This window comes from Meles meles, chromosome 3 (assembly GCF_922984935.1).
Source record: "Meles meles chromosome 3, mMelMel3.1 paternal haplotype, whole genome shotgun sequence".
In the NCBI taxonomy this organism is placed as follows: domain Eukaryota; kingdom Metazoa; phylum Chordata; class Mammalia; order Carnivora; family Mustelidae; genus Meles; species Meles meles.
This window is the reverse complement of record NC_060068.1, coordinates 175,610,791-175,628,310: the sequence shown is the minus strand read 5'-3', so window position 1 is coordinate 175,628,310 and position 17,520 is coordinate 175,610,791. Positions and strand designations below refer to the sequence as shown.

Genomic DNA, 17,520 nt, shown 5'->3' with positions numbered 1-17,520 from the left:
TGACTTGCCTGATTGAGGCCAAAGGACAGTAGTTTCTTGGAGGACTCTAATCATAGGGTTAAGGAAAAAGAACTAACCCAGTAACTTCATGCATACTTTTGGCCTAAGCCTGATCTAACATTTTATCACATTCATTGTAGGCCATATTTTAAAACGGCTTTTATTAAAAAATTAAAGCTTAAATTGAACAGCAGTGGAGGAAAAGACAAACACTGGAAAAGAGGAAGGGATGAGGAAGAAGGGGAGTGTAGGTGTGCATCGGGGGTGGACACTGGAAGAAGGAAGCTTGCAGAGAGGAAGCCTACCGTGCACTAATCGCCATCAGCTGTATTTTCTGCTGGTCCCACCTGTCACTGCCACCCGGAACCCCACCATCCAGCCACCATCATTCTTATCAACTTACTCTGCCAACAAAATGTAAGAGTTTTTTTTTTTTTTTCTTTTCATTTCTATCCTTTCCTCAGTGACAGATAGATACTTCAGGAACAAATAGAGATTCGCTTTTGAAAAATTCCATTTCCTACCCCAAAATGAATTTTAAATGGAAAAGGACGAAGGGCATTAACTTTTCATTTTCTATTCCGTATGTGCTTAAATTTTTGCTATGTCAACATGATATGACATCTTTCCATGGAGATTTACCAGGCTTTTTTAGAGAAGGCAAAGGCAAGAGTCTCTTCTCTTTGGAACACTCCTCGTGAGTGTGCCCCGTGATGGAGGCTGGCGGGGGGGGGGGGGGGGTCGGTACCACCATCGGTTTTGGTACAACATCATTGCCAAAGAGTAGGTTTGAGAAACTGGACAGAGTTTAGTAAGACTGTATGGAATAATCCAAAGGTTGGACAGCGTTAGCGTTCCAGATTTTAGCTTAGGAAGGCTTAGGCTTTTTATCTAACTTAAATTTCCCTCTGATAAGCTTTTGAACATTTATGAGTGGTACAATTTGCATTTATAATATTTTTTTTCTTTCTGAAAGATGAAAAGGTGATCTCTTTTAAAATAGTAATTGCTGAAATTCTTAACCTTGGCTTCCCACCCTGAAACGACACAAATAAGTTTGAATCCTGCTAGAAACAAAAATTTAGAATAATGCTCTCCATTAGTGAGAAGCTATCAGAAGTTCTTACTGGAGCTGAAAGCCACCTGGGGTAGGAAATACTACCCCGGGAAAAGAGTGGAGACATCAGTGAGAGAGAATTAAGAATTAAGTGATCAGTAAGAGAATAGAAGAGTCTGAGTACTGGAAAAATAACATCAACTTTATTATCCAGGGTATGTTAAAATATAGCCTTATCTTTAAAAAAAAAAAAAAAAAGCATCCATTGCTCTGACTAATTGTCTAAATTAAGATTTAAGGTGGAGGTGGAGAGAAGGGACTGACGTGGGGCTCCTGACTAACTCTCCAGGGTGCCTCCCACTCCAGACGTGAGCCCTTCGGAGAGAAGCCTGGGGAGGAAGAAAGAAGGAGGGGGGGAGCAGTTGGCACCTTATGCCAAATCGGATGGATGCCAGCTGAGCGGATGCTACTTAGGAGCTGTTGAGAAGCAAAGTAAAGGAGCTAACACGACGGGGAGTGGGTCCATCCACCAGTTGGGTGGTTGGTTGAGTTGCTCCAAGAACAGATTGGTTCCTGTCCCCTCATGGGGCACTGTATTTCCTCTCCATGTGGAAACGGGGGGAATGGTCAAGTACTGGAGTACTAAGACGGGCAAGTTCAAGTACTGGCTTCCCAACCGACTAACCATGAGCTACTGAACATAAAATAAATACAAGAATAAGCAATGTATTTGAAGCAGAAATTTCTGGTCCTTGGAAGAGAGGGATTTTAGGAATCAAAATATTTGTTTAATTTTATTTGAAAATCTTGTCTCAATTGACAGTGCATAAAAGGCGTTAATAAACATCTTGTTGCCTGGTCAAACCTTGGAATGAATGAACACACACACACACACACACACACACAGATAGACACACACAACAGCTCCATTCTCTGATTTCTCTAGAATTCATGAGAAAGGAGAGTTTCCATTCCAACTCAATATTAGTGAAAATATCATCCGAGGACAGCTAACGGAATTAAATTTAACTGATATCTCACATATCAAAAATATTTAAATAGTGACTCATGTACATTGCTACTTGTAATTTTTAAAATTCCAAGTGTTATTTGATAATGAATGGTAATGAGAAAATCAGAGTCTCAAAATAAATTTATAAAATGTATAATTATGATAAGGATTCAATTATATGTAACTCCTGATTCTTAAAGGCTGTGGAGGATTTCTAGAAGTTGAAATACATACAAGTAAATACTTGAAAAGAATTTTAATACAACCAGATATCCTCAACAATAACACCTTGGCTTTTAAAAATGGTTCCCTAATAAGGAATAAGATCTAACAAAGAAAGAGAATAAGAAATACTGTGTGCATATTTTATATTATTTTTTTGAAGAGTACTCATTTTCTTTGCCTTCACAGTGAAATACCCAGAAACCACATGAAAGGAACTGACTCGTTTGCCCGTTGTGACACTTAACGTGGTGTGTACCAACTTAGTCACCAATCTTTTCAGAGTCATCTGTTGAATTCCTTACACGACCAGGAGCAGGCAGATACGTTTTGTAGACCAAAAGCAGCTGCTTGTCAGTTACCAGCTAAACAAGTTTCTGAATCATATACTTAATGCTCTAGCCAGAGTTCATGGGATATGATGGAGGTGGTCATGACGCATTCAAAAAGAATGATAACATGCAAATGCGGCATTTTATACAATTTAGGCAACTTGCAAAATCAAAGCTATAAATTAATAAGCTGGATCAAAGTATGCAAAGGTTATACGAACTTGCTATATCCTTTGTATACAATAAACATTTAGTAAATGAAAAAGGACAATTGCTGTGATATTTTTTTCTTTAAGAAGCATGAAAGCACCAAATTCTTTCTAAATATTTTGATAGAAGAAAATGTTCCTTGCAAGGTACAAGCCCAGATCCAGTTTATAAATTCAGACAATCTGGTGGTTAATTTACATTTTAAGGAGTGTATTCAAATAATTTCTGCAGTTCCGGGAGGACTTTTGCTGGGACTTGTTTTTTTCTGCCTCCTGGGTCCCTCCCGGGCACATAACAGACTCTTAGCAAATGCTCGTGGATAACACTGTTCCAAGGCAGGAACAGCGCAAGAAGTAATATCTTTAACGTAAATAAAATGCTAAGCCTTCTTGGAAAAATCAAGAATGTATATAACCTCAAAACTTACAGTCTAGAAACTTCCATCATGATAAAAAACATTTGTGACTGTTCCGGTGTGTTGCCAACACCAAGTATTAGTAGAAATTTCTGGAAACTTCGTATCCACTAAGTATATGGCAAATGCCATTTAGCCCTTTCCCAAGGCTGTTTTCTTCCTCTCTTAGTTCAACCTGCTTATCACTGTGGAATGATTTGCAAACACATTCAAACAAGAGGAGAAATTATTCTTTCCTTCCGTAGAAGGACTGAAGGTCAGAGGATTAAGGCGGAAGTTAAGTATTCACCATATACTGATGGATTTTGTTTTGCCAATCACAAGGCAACTCAGAACTAAGAGATAAACCCCTAAACGTGGTTGCACCTTGACTAAGGAAAACCAACTTGGCTACGTGAAACTCTTTCTAAATGAGATGTCTCCCTTTTTTGCTTTCTATGTTGTGGTTGCTGCTGGCCACATTCAACAGCTGAAGCCAAGCATCTGTGTGTGTGAACAGAGAGGGACAGAGACTCAGCCTGATCTGACCTACCTTCGCTCTAGGTCACAGTCCAGATGCTAAACTCAGCCAGACGACCTGCTAGGCGGACTCATGAACCTCCTCGGTCTAACTTCTTCATCTGACTTTTCATCAAATTGTGCTGAATGTACACTCTTAATGGCAGTGGCCTACCTCCATTAGGCAAACATCTTGAATGTGTAATTATGTATCATTGCATAATGTAATGACATTACATAATGATAATTACTGTATCATTCAGAGAGGATTTTAACTGACAGAGTTAACCAGGTCTTTACTGACCATACTTCTACAATTGATTCTGAGGCACTCTTCCCATGATTAGGAACGATCGACCATTTTCTTTTGCTTCCCCCTCCCTCCCTCCCTTCCTGACTATAACTCAAAGATGCTCAGAAGGGGGAAAAAAGAAACCCTACTATAATAATTACAAATAACTGAACTAGAAAAATAAGGTATAAAAAGCGGAAGTGCCTACAGTTTTAGCTTTGGAAGGAGTTATAATTTTTCTGGTGGGGCAGGAGATTTCTGAAGGATAACAGAATGTAAGAGGTTATAAAATAAATGTCTCAACAGGGAGTTTTGGAGAACTGTAAATTTGGCTTATGGTAAAGCTTTGCCATAGAAATCATGTCCAGAGATCATTATTTCATGACCTTGAGGAAAAGCAAAACCGTTAGAGGATTTCCTATTCCTGTCTGTGAATGCATGTCGATATTTAGGAAGGCAGACTCACTTTATCTCCCTCTATGTACGCACATTTACACAAACACACCACTCCTCTCAAGACCGGAGGTTGGGAGCATTGTTATAAATATTCATGAGATAATTATTATTAATGTCACCAAGGTGATTTTGTTCCTCCTCAGGAGAGACTGGTTTTTGCACCTAGAAACCAATCAACTGTAGGAGAAATGACAGCTTTGAGGCAGCCCAGCTAAAACATTCCTGTCCATTTTATGTTTGAAATATAGATTATCTGACTGGGCGTTCTTCAGAGTCACCCTTTTGCCCTCAACTCATCATTAAGTTTATCCAGCAGAGATTTCCAACTTTGGCACAAAATACAGCATCCTTGGGAGCACCATTTCCAGAGATGGGAAAAACTGTACCTTGATGATTACATTCTTTTCTAAGAGCAAAAATTAAACAGAAGTAAAGATGATTCTAAGACATCTCCAGAGATTTCTGGGGGATGATTTTTGTAAAAACACATTGAGAGAGAATGAGAACATATTTGCTACTCTTATTATTTAAAGAAAACATTTCATACAATAGGCTTTATTAAAAAGTCATCTCTAAGCAATTATACGTTCTGGCAGTCACACAGAAAATTTTTTAAAAATAAAAAACAAAACTAACAAAGATCGTTAACTAGATCCCCATGTGTATACATAGACCCTCCCCCAACCAGTTGGCCTGCCTGGATATTCTATATGCATAATATAATACAACATGAGAAATTACTGCAAACTATTGTCTTTAAAAAAACTATTTTTGGTGGGAATGAAATGTTGATTTTTTGCCACAAACCCAAGAAAACATGTTAAGTAAGTAAAAAAAATTATAGTGGAAGATGCCTACCCTCCTTCGTACCTCCTTAGAAATGGTTTTTGCTAACTTCTTATCCTCCATTACCAAATCAACGCTCATCCTTCTGGGACCGTCTGATCCTCAGTGAAACGGCGATTGAAGTTATAGAAACAGAAAGCGTATGACAGTGGGAGGATGCCGCCAGGATGGGACTCACCTTAGGCATCCAGTGGCATTTCGCAGCACCTGTGAGGAATGCAGCTGTATCTTTCGATCATCCTGAAGAGGTGAATTTTCCCAGCCAGAATGGGGGATAATCACGGCGTTGGTCAACACCGCCAGAGTGTCCTGGATGATTGGCATTTTGAGTGCGTCGCAAGATGAGAGGTTCCAAAGGACTCCTGCAAGACACACAGACACAGAGTTTTGGGATGGCCATTCTTCTCCTTTCCAAAGGGTTTTCCCTCATCTAGTTAACAGCATGGGCAGGCTGGACAAAGAGAGTGAGAGTACATGCCCCAGAGCATACCCTTAATTTTAGGACACCTGTGAGAACCCACTGAAGGGCGCCGTGAAAATCTGACAAGTGGGCAGAGGACTTGTGTTATGATTGTCTTGGTGCCATCCTGATGAGTAACAAGGTTGAACTCTGATCTGAATGGACCAACCAGACTTCTGTTTACTATTAATACAATGGGACCAAGTATCCAAAATCTAACCAAGTTGATTAGAGCTGCAAAAGTTCTCTAAGCTACGAACCAGTAGGACATCTTAGTTTTATCGTAGACTTCAGTATGCACATACGGACATTCTGATGGATTTGGCTTCCATTCAGAACCAGCCACCATGATGTGGGACCGTAGGAACACCCAGAACCAGGTCTGATGACAAAGGGATCAACAAGCAATTTAAAATTACTGTCGCTTGTGACAGCTTTGTCAGTTTTCCTCAAATAGCAATGCTCATGGAAGACCCAGAGATTGGTCTTACTGACGTAACTTGAGGACAGAGAGCAGGAGAAAGTGGAGGGCATGTCTGCAGTGGACACACTATAGCAGACATTAATGTAGGCAGAGTAAAAGCAAAAGTCTTAGGTCCGGTGGAATTTTTTAGGCTTTTATATATATTTAAACAAAACCTTAAAATGGGATTAAGTTTAGAAAAGGTCATCGGGACGCCTGGGTGGCTCAGTTGGTTAAGCGGCTGCCTTCGGCTCAGGTCATGATCCTAGCATCCTGGGATCGAGTCCCATATTGGGCTCCTTGCTCGGCAGGGAGCCTGCTTCTCCCTCTGCCTCTGCCTACCTCTCTGTCTACTTGTGATCTTTCTCTCTCTGTCTCTTTCTCTCTGACAAATAAATAAAATCTTTAAAAAAAAAAAAAGAAAAGGTCATCAATATTGCATAGAAGTTATAATATTTGAAAACACTTTTAAAGTATTTATTGTTATTGTTCAAAACAGAACACATAAAGGTAAAAGAAACAGAATCATATTCTACTTTTTTATGCAAGAAAGACTGTATTGTCTCTCAAGATTAATCTAAATAGACATCGTCACTGCAGATACTGAGAACAAACTATCACGGTTGTCTTTAGAAACACAACATCCATGTTACTTGTTTATTAATAAGCTTTCAATAAATTTTAAGACAAGATTGTGTTTCATCTACTGTGTTATGAATAGAACAAAAAGAACACAGGTATTTCTGAAATTTATTAGTATTTTTCATGGCATATATTGAACTTATCAAGGGCATTAATCATATTAATCTGAAAGCTGATAATGTTGGACTGTTAATCACTGAAGAGAGTTTTAAATCAGTTCTATAAAAATGTGACTGTAAAGACAAAACCTTTTTTTTTAAAGAATTTATTTATTTATTTATTTGTTAGAGAGAGAGAGTACAACCAGGGGGAACGGCAGGCAGAGAGAAAGAGAAGCAGCCTGTCCACTGAACAAGGAGCCTGATCCCAGAGTCTTGGGATCATGACCTGAGCCAAAGGCAGATGCTTAACCAACTGAGCCACTCAGCCATCCTGAGACAAACTATTTTCAACTTTCTTTCAAAATAACATTTGCTAGGAATTTTGTTGAGGTAAATGCAAGGGAAATAAAATGTTTTTGGTGCCCAGTATGTATAAATCAGTCCTTTTCTATAGGGGGTTGGCTTAAGGGCAAATGCTCCCTGCTTGTTTTTGTAAAGAAAGATTTATTGGAACAAACTCTCCCTATTTATTTACATACTGTCTTTGGCTTATAAGGGAAGAATCGAATATTTGTGACTGGAACTGTATGACCCACGAAGCCTAAACAATTTATCATCTGGCCCTTTACAGAAAGGATTTTTCCCACCTTGCTTTAGCATATAGACCATTTTCTAGAAACTTCTGTGTGCAGGTTTGCATTGCCATTAGTATTGTAAATTGGGCACACAAAAAATGCTCTGTTGTACACAGAAAGAACCCCCAAATATATCCTGATTCAGATGGTTTTGAAATGCTAGCGATATTATCATGTACATTTATCCTATTTTAAATGATATGTAGAGCTGTGTATTCATTCTATTAAGAAATATTTTATTAATTTTAGATAATCAAAATATATTGATTTGTAATCTTTCAAAAATTTTTTTCTAATAAAATAGATTTGCAAACTAAAAAAAGCATATTACAATGAAATTAATATATACCCCAGATTTGAGGATCATTTTTCAAAGTATCACATTCAAGAGTTTATGTCTATTCTTCTAAGTATACAATGCATGCATACACACAGAATATTAAAATTTCTTCATTCTGAAATCCTGACTTGAAAATTCCAACCCATGAAAACTGAGGCATGTGCACCTGGGGTTTTCAGACGGTTAAGAGTCTGCCTTCAGCTCAGATCATGATCCCAGGGTCCTGGGATTGAGTCCCGTGTTAGGCTCCCTGCTCAGTGGGGAGTTTGCTTATCCCTCAGCTCATGATCTCTCTCTCTCTCTCAAATAAATAAATAACATCTTAAAAAAAGAAAATTGGGGCATGCAAATGTTCTAAAATATGGGTGATATATTTTGCTGTAAAATACAATTCCTCAAAAAACTAAATAGTAAAGGAGAGATTTTTGCATTTTTACATGCAATGATTTTAAAAGAATCTAAAGGCATTCTGTGATAATAAAACAATTTTTTCTGTCTTATTTTTTTTAATTAGAGAGAGAGTGAATGAGGGAGTGTGGCAGTGGGGAGTGAGGGCAGAGGGAGAGAGAGAATCTTCAGCTGAATTCCCACTGAGCATAGAGCCCAATGCGGGGCTTGATCTCAGCACCCTGAGCCGAAATCCAGAGTCAGACCCTTAACTGACTGGATGTTCCTACTAGTTTCTAAAAATCAGAAAAAAAGATCAGGAGAGGGGAAAATCAAAGGAAATGGAATGGCCTAATCTAATACCTGATAAGAAGTGAACAGATGGAAAGGAGACGGTCCAAGATAGCCTTTACTGGGCTCTTCTCTCCATTACTTTCCTCATTATTCATTAATTAGTATAACCTCATTCAGAACGGAGCATGGTAAGAAGTCTCCAACTCCCCGTTCATTGTGCCTTTCCAGGCTGACTTCCTCTGTGTTTCATGTGCCAGAGAGCTTATCACAGTGCTTGACCCTGTGTTGGAACTTTCTAGAGTAATTCACTTCTGCAGCCCCAAAGTGCTTTCTGACTCAGGAGAGCTGCAGTGGACCTGTGGCCAGAGGCAGATTTTATCACCTCTGCTTGGGTGACAACTTGGTCAAGTGGAGGTCATGTGGCGGAATTTCTTCCGGGGGGAATTCAATCAACCACTTGCAGGGAGCCCTCAAACCTTGGGGTTTTGTTTAGATTATCTGGACACAGAGATAAGCTTTCGTGTAGAAGCACAAGTCTCTGGAGCCATTGGAGATAGAGGCTGACACGCCTGCAGAGGTCAAAAGTAGGTAACAGCCAGGAACTCTGTAGACAGCTACAGACAGACACACCCTCACACACCCTCACATACAGATATGCTCACACACACACACACACACACACACACACACACACACACACACGCACCCATTAGTCCTGGCAGACGGGACAGAGATTAGTGAGAAAAATGGCCCTATCTGGGCATTCTCTATAAAGAAATGAGAAATGATCTGTTCACATTTCTTTATTCCTTCCTCTTTCTCCTGTGCTGGTTCAACATTTTTGCTATTCTCCCTTTTGACATCCCCTGCTCCTGGTGGAGCTCAGTCCTTCTCCCTGTGACTGAGCACTGGACGGAGAGACTTGCTCTGATCAATAGAATATGGTGGACGTGCCGGTGGGTGGCTGCTTCTTCTTTCTTTCTTTCTTTCTTTTTTTTTTTTTTTAAAGATTTTATTTATTTATTTGAGAGAGAGAGAAAAAGCCCTAGAAGGGGGAAGGTCAGAGGGAGAAGCAGACTCCCCCTTGAGCTGGGAGGCTGACTCGGCTGGAGCCCCCGGGGCCCCAGGGATCGTGACCCAAGCCGAAGGCAGTCGCCCAACTAACTGAGCCACCCAGGTGTCCCGGGGGGTGACTTCTGAGACCGGGTCACAGAAAAGGTGCTGTGGCTTCCTCCAAGCCCTGTCTCGGATTGCTTGTTGAGGGGGAATCTGCTGTCATGCCGGGGGGCTTCAAGTGCTAGCATGAAGAGGCCGCCCATGTGGTAAAGAAACGGACCTCCAGCCAACAGCCAAGGGAAGCCCTCCTTGACTGTGGAAACACCAGCCCCAGCTAAGCCTTAAGACGCTGCAGCCCCCTGAGAGACGCCGAGCCAGAACCACCCAGATTTATCCCTCCTGGACTCCTGACACTCAGACACTGGATGGGATCCCTTCTCCTCCCTCTCCTTTCTCTTTGTCTCTAGACTCATTTTTTTTCCCCTCCACAACCATTTTTTCCTCGTTACCCCTGTCATTAGAACTTAGATCCTCTTGCCCTCTCCTCTTCATAAAAGTGTATGTGAGAGAACAGAAGATCTGGGAAGGAGGATCCGGCTAAACACCGCAACTAAATAAAAAATGCATTTTAATTTAGATTATGAGGGATGAATTATTTTTACTGCCCGTGCCGCTGCAGGGAGAACGCTGAGTGATTAACTTTTAAAAATGTATCCATCTTCGTGTTTGCAATTTATTAAATGGCCACTTTCTGGAATGTGGAAGAATCGTGTTTTATTTTACCACAGACTTAGTGCTTCAAACAACACGTATTTATTATCTTACAATTCTGCCAGCCTGAAGTCTCAAATAGATCAGCAGGGTGGTGCTCCTGGAGGCTCTGAGAGAACTTCCTTGTCTTTTTTAACTCCTTCTTTTTTTAAGATTTTATTTATTGATTTGAGAGAGACAGTACGAGCAGGAGTGGGGGGAAGGGGCAGAGGAAGAGTGGGGGGAGGGGCAGAGGGAGAGTAGGGAAGAGGGGAGGGGGCAGAGGGAGAGTGGAGGGGTGGGGCAGAGGGAGAGGGAGAGGCAGATTCCCTACTGAGCAGGAAGCCCAGACAGGGGGCTTGATCCCAGAACCTTTAGATCATGACCTAAACTGAAGGCAGACCTCTGTCTTTTTTACTTCCTTTAAAAAAAAAAAAAAAAAAAATTATTTATTTATTTATTTGACACAGAGAGAGAGAGAGAGAGATCATAAGCAGGCAGAGAGAGAGAGGGGGAAGCAGGCTCTCTGCTGAGCAGAGAGCCCGATGTGGGGCTTGATCCCAGGAGCCTGCGATTGTGACCCAAGCTGAAGGCAGAGGCTTAACCCACTGAGCCACCCAGGTGCCCCCTTTTTGACTTCTAAAGGCTTGTCCATGCTCCTTGTCTTGAGGACCATCTCACCCTGACCTCAGCATCCATCATCATTATTCCCTTCCTCGACTCTGATGCCCCTGCCTTCCTGCTATAAGGATACTTGTGATCTCACTGAGCCCACCTGGGTAATCTGGGATAATCTCTCCATCTCAAGATCCTTAACTTAATCCCATCTACAGAGCCCCTTTTACTATCTAAGATAGCATTCACAGACTCTGAGAATTAAGACACAGACATCTTTAAGGAGCCAATATTCAATACCACACAACCTGTTAAAAATACTGCTATGCTTCAAATAGAATTAAACCTCTTATTATAGCTTCATGGTCAGGCATTCCCCTACGTCTCCAGATTCATCTTGAATCACTCATTCATTTTTTCACTCCAAGCATAGGAAGGACCTAGGTCCCAGGCTCTGTTTGATGCTGTGGTTACGTTACTGAATAAAACAAAAAGTTCCTACCCTCAGAGTCCTTCCATTGTTGTAGTAGTCCTTCTACTGCAGCCAACATGGCCATATTTCTTCTCCTTGAACTTACAAGCTCTTCTGTAGTTCAGATCTCTTAGACTTAGTGCCCTCTTAGCCCGGAACATTCTTCTCCAGACCTTTCCAAGGCTGATCATTATTTCTGCTCACATGTACCTTATATATGCAAAACTCAGAGAAGTTTTCTGGATCATTCTGAACTACTTCCCTAGACACTTGCTACCAGCTCTCCTATTTTAATTGTCCTATTGCCCATGATTTTTTATTATTTGATCTTCTGCCCTTTGCTCACTGTTCTTCCCCACAAAAAGGTCCCAGCCAAGACACAAAAGCAAGGCATCTGAGTGTTCATAACATATAGAGCACATATAGCACATAGAATATGGTCTAACACATAGCAGGTGCTCACCAAACAGGTGCTAAATAAATACAAGACTCAATAACTAGACGATCGACCCTTAAAAGATAACACGTGCTCCAAGCCTTGTACACTCCTTAAGTACTACAGTGCGGCAAAATGAAGTCATGAGTTAAAGAAATAAAGTAGCAGACGTTACAAGTAATAAATCCAAATGAGAATACGAAATGTTACTTCAATGAGATTATAACCCTTGACTCTACGGAAATTCTACTTTTAGCTAGTAGAGAAAAATTTATATCACTAGATAACATTAGTCAATTTAGCATTAGAAGGCTTATCTCGAATGCTTCATCTGGGCAATTATCTTCTATGAACTCTCTGATAATTCTAAATGAGCCAAGGTAGTACTAAAATTCTAATTTGTGAAAAAATGGAAGAAACTCAGTTGACAGTGGTATTTATTATCCATGACAACTGCTTCATTTATTCTTATCTGAAAGTAACATAAAGAAGGTTTAGTATTTTGGTTGATGGTCACTAGCAAATTTCAATTTACCCCATGAAAATATGCTAATTTCTTTGAGATTAAAATCTCCAATAAAATTGTTTTATAGCCTCTTTCCTTTAATTATATGTATTCAATAGCTTTCCCTTACAGTATAAAATTATTACTGCTCCAAATATAATTTTGACAGTAGGTTCAGTTGAGAAGACATTTAAATAACTAATTATGTATACTAAATATATTTAAAATACAGTTTATTTTTATTTCAGGCACAGGGTGGCTCTTTTCCTTGAAGTTATCCATATTCATGAGCAGTAATTGGTTTATTAAAATTTCTTTAATAAAATCTTAATTACTCCCATTGGATCCCTTACTTTATTTTAATCGAGGGTAATTGTGGGGTTTTTTTCCTTCCTAAAAGAGGTGCAGGATATCCTTAAAAAAACTCAGTTTGACAAAAAATGTATTTTAATAATCTTAAGTCTTAAATCATGACAAAAGCAAACATTGCCTGTGGCTATGCAAGTCTTTCCTGTGACCCCCTCATTTGCTTTTAATTTTTAGACCTAAAACATAATCCCGGAACATGGGTAAGGCTCGCACCAAAGACAAGTTGCACTGAATTCTTTTTAAATAAATGCTTTAAACATTTTTAATTCATCAGCTAATTAAAAATGAACTTCATGTATTTACGAATATTTATTTTCAAATGAATCTGTCATTCATCTTATTCTGAGAGTGAAAATTTATGTACCTGGAGAAGGGAGAGAAGACGGAAGAATGGGAGTTCTGTACTTCCTCTGTCGCCACCTGTTCACACTAGGAATTCCTGGGTGTGTGGAGGGTGGTGATGGAAATCTGGAGGCCCATGACACCGTGTCTACACTGGTTCTTTGCTGTGTGCATGAGTGTGCGCATGTGTGCGTGCAGGTACCTATGTGTGTGCAGCTGAGTCTTTGGGGGCATCTTAGAAACACTTACGAAGATCCCTGTCTTGACCTTCAAGGTGTGGTTCTGAATTAGGACTGTCTTGAAAGTCCTCCCAGGTGGAATATGGGGTAGCCTCAACAAGATTTGCATACCACCCTCATTTAATACTTTTAAAAATGAAACCACTGACCTTAAGTCAATGATAAACTTTACCAAAATGCTGCTATAACAACAGGTAGCTCAAAGTTAAAAAAAGCAACTAATGGGAAGACATCACACTAAAAAGCTTCTGCACAGCAAAAAAAGAAAAGAAAAAAAAAATAAAGGCCACTAAGGAATGGGTGAAAATATTTGCAAACCATGTATCGAGCCAGGGGTATAGCCAAAGTATGTAAGGAACCCCTACAACTCAGTAACAAAAAATAATTTGACTAAATATGGGCAGAGGAACAAAATAGATATTTTTCTAAAGAAGATATCCAAATGGCCAACAGGTACACGAAAAGATACTTGACATTGCTCTTCAAATCAAAATCACAGTGTGATCTCACCTCAAACCTGTTAGAATGGCTAGTAGCAAAAAGACAAGCGGTAAGGGTTGGTGAAAATGTGGAGAAGAGGGAACCCTTATTCACGGCTGGGGGAAATGTAAATTGATGGGGTCATTATGGAAGACAGTATGGAGGGTCCTCAAAAAGTTAAAAATAGAAATACCATAGTATCCAGCAATCCCATTTCTGGGTACATATCCAAAAGAAATGAAAACAGGATATAGAAAAGATATCTACACTTCTCTCTCTTTTTTTTTTTATTTTTTAAAAGATTTTACTTATTTATTTGACAGACAGGGAGAGAGATTACAAGTAGGCAGAGAAGCAGGCAGAGAGAGAGGAGGGGAAGCAGGCTCTCTGCTGAGCAGAGATCCCAATGCGGGGCTCGATCCCAGGACCCTGAGACCATGACCTGAGCCGAAGGCAGAGGCTTAACTCACTGAGCCACTCAGGCATCCCAACATTTCTCTCTTTATTGCAGCATTGCTCACAATAGCCGTGAGATAAAAACAACCCTAGCCTCTGTCAGTGGATGAATGGATAAAGAAGATGGGGCATATATATATGGAATATTACATGGCCACAGGAAAGAAGGCAATCCTGCCATTTGCGACAACATGGATGGACTTTGAGAACATTATGTGAAATGAAATAAGCCAGAGAAAGACAAATATACCATGATATCACATGTAGAATCTAAAAAGCCACACTTACAAAAACAGAGTAGAATGGTAATCATCAGGAGTGGGAGAATGAAGATATTGTTTAAGGGTATAAAAAGGCAACAAGCAAATAAATAAGTTCTGGGGATCGGATACACAGCTTCGTGATCATACACAACAATACTGTATTATAAACTTTAAAGCTGCTAAGAGATTAGCTCTCTCTCTCTCTTTTTTTTTTTTTTTGAAGATTTTATTTACTTATTTGACAGACAGAGAGAGCACAAGCAGGGGGAGCAGCAGCACAGGGAGAGAGAGAAGCAGACTTCCTGCAGAGCAGGGAGCCCCATGTGGAGCTTGATCACAGGACCCTGGGATCATGATCTGAGCCCAAGGCAGACACCCAATCAACTGAGTCCATCTAAGGGACTAGATCTTAACTGTTCCCACCACAAAAGAGAAATGCTAATTATGTCTCATGGCAGGTGCGTTAGCTAACGCTAAGGTAGTAATCCTGCTATAATATACAAATGTATCAAATCAACACCTTATGCACTTTAAACTTACACAATACATTATGCCAACTATATCTCAAAAACAATCAAAATTATTTTTTTAAAAATGTGCTCTGTGAATGCTACCTTGAGAAGAGTAATTTGAGGAAGTGGATGTGACCGTCATTCTGTTATGCGTGTGGAAAGGTGTTTTAAAACACACGTAATAAAGGTGGTTGTCACAGTACCATAGAGAAGAATTTAAACAGTGTAACACATCACAGGAAGTCTCCTAAGTACTTGTATATATTACTGTCTCAGGAAGTTAGGATTGGATGCTGGATAGTGTGACAGAGCCTTTGTGGATTTTATCAATGGAATTTCAGTATTTCTGGGATTAACATGGGCAAAAAAAAATTCTTTGTTAAGATTGGAAGCTTTGTCTTACTTTTTTTTTTTAAGATTTTGTTTATTTATCTGACAGACAGAGACCACAAGTAGGTAGAGAGGCAGGCAGAGAAAGAGATTGGAGGAAGCAGGTGCCCCACTAAGCAGAGAGCCCCATGCGGGGCTCAATCCCAGGACCCTGGGACCATGACCAGGGACCATGCCTTCACTGAGCTGAAGGCAGAGGCTTTAACCCACTGAGCCACCCTGGCGCCTCGGAAGCTTTGTTTTACTTTTGCACACCTTCCCCCAAGCGCAATCCATTCTGTGATGCTAACTGATTCCTACCACCTAATTGATAAAGAACTTAAATTTAGACCATGAAAAATGATTTTAAAAATTAAAAGAAAATGGGTAATTCCTTTAGGCCAAAACTCCTTAGGTTTTCTTTCCGGAGTTCCAGGAGTTGGCTGGCCAGAACGAAGGACCTCTGAGTTCTCCTCTTTAATATTCCAGGAGAAGAAACTGCAGAGACCACGGGGCTTAGGTGAAGGTTAATCCTTTTAGAATTCAACTCACCCAGTCTTTCTGAGTTGAGAGTCTCACAGAGATGGTGCGGAGATGGGAGAGTGCCGCAGCGGCTCAGAAATGTGTGGGGGGAGTAGGGAGAAGAACTGGATTGTCAGACTCAATACCATAAACTGTCACCCTACGATTGCCACTGACAGCGTCTAGCTCCAGTACAGAATTCTTTTGAAAAGCATCACACACGTGTTAAATGCTGAGAATCAAGCAGAATTATCCTTGCTTATTTTCACAATAGGAACAGCATTTGGTTAACTTCAGAATGGATGGAGAGTGAGCTGGTCCTCACATTAGCAAGTAAATCAGATCTGCTTTTACAAAGGAGGCAAATTCTGGTTTGAGCGGATTAACCTCTGCCTGGGCCCTGCTGAGAGGTTCTAATTCCTGAAGTTCTAAAACAAGCTGGTTATTGACAAAGCCATGGATGATGAGATGCTGTCTTGTTCCAACACTAAAATGATCCCAGCAGCGCTCCACTGTTCAAATTTGAGCCCCAGCGGTGCACACTTATTCCAGTATAGATGAGTACAGGCAAGAGGCCCAAATTCATTTAAATGTTTTATTAATAATTTAAGAAATGATCCTCACTGGTTTCAGAGCAACTAATTTTCATGAAAACAAGGTAGTTTTATAGTCAAAAGATGGTGACTGTTTTTGAAGAAAGAATCAAAATTTAGGTGTGTCTGTGAATCTCTTTCCCTTTCAACTTGGATTCTGTAGATCTAAGTTTTTGGAATTACAGTAAATGTTTACAATAAAGGGATAACAAGCCAGATTTGAGTCATCAGAAATGAGGCTTATCTTCAGCTGGGACAAGGCAGTGCAACTCCTATCTAAGAAGGAAGAAGCTCTTCCCACGGTATTTTATTTTTAAGTAAATTTCAGTTGAAAATAATTTGGAGGTGAAGAGTACCAAAATATTCCACCCCCAAATACAGTTCCTTGGTATATGGATAATTTTGAGCCAAAGACCATTGAGCACCAACCACCAGCTAGAAAAAATTCTCCAGTCCGCACAACTTGTCCTTTTGTAAAGGAAATTTACATTTATAAAGGAAATTTCCATTTGTAAAGATATCTCCCTCTTTCGTACCAGGAAGAGGAGGACTCTTAAGGACTCTTCCCCATGAAGAAAGCACCAACATAATTAGTAAACAAAGATAAGCATGCAACCTTGTTTGACCGTACTTTTCTTAATCACTTTTCCATACCTTCTCTCCCTCTCCCTGAAGCCCCAAGCCCTTTTCCCTTTGTTTAGCGGGTGCTCTATAAGCATAAGCTCTAACCACCTCTTTGAGCTATTGGGTGCTCCCACATGTTTGTGACATATGCGTGTTAACAGACTTCTGTTTTTCTCTTGCCAATCTGTCTTCTGCCTGTATAAATGACAGGACCCCTGCTTGAGAACCTAGGAGGGTTAGAGGGAAAAAAGATAG

General features: G+C 40.1%; 1 protein-coding gene across 5 annotated transcripts in view; it reads right to left on the bottom strand.

Moving 5' to 3' along the window:
- The window catches only part of CTNND2 (catenin delta 2), a 921,273-nt gene that overhangs the window by 163,701 nt on the left and 740,052 nt on the right, over positions 1-17,520 (bottom strand). For all 5 annotated transcript variants that reach the window (XM_046000689.1, XM_046000692.1, XM_046000691.1 and 2 more), the window contains one exon: positions 5,519-5,702. In XM_046000689.1, coding sequence (XP_045856645.1) covers positions 5,519-5,702 — 184 coding nt within the window. The remainder of the gene's footprint in view (positions 1-5,518; positions 5,703-17,520) is intronic.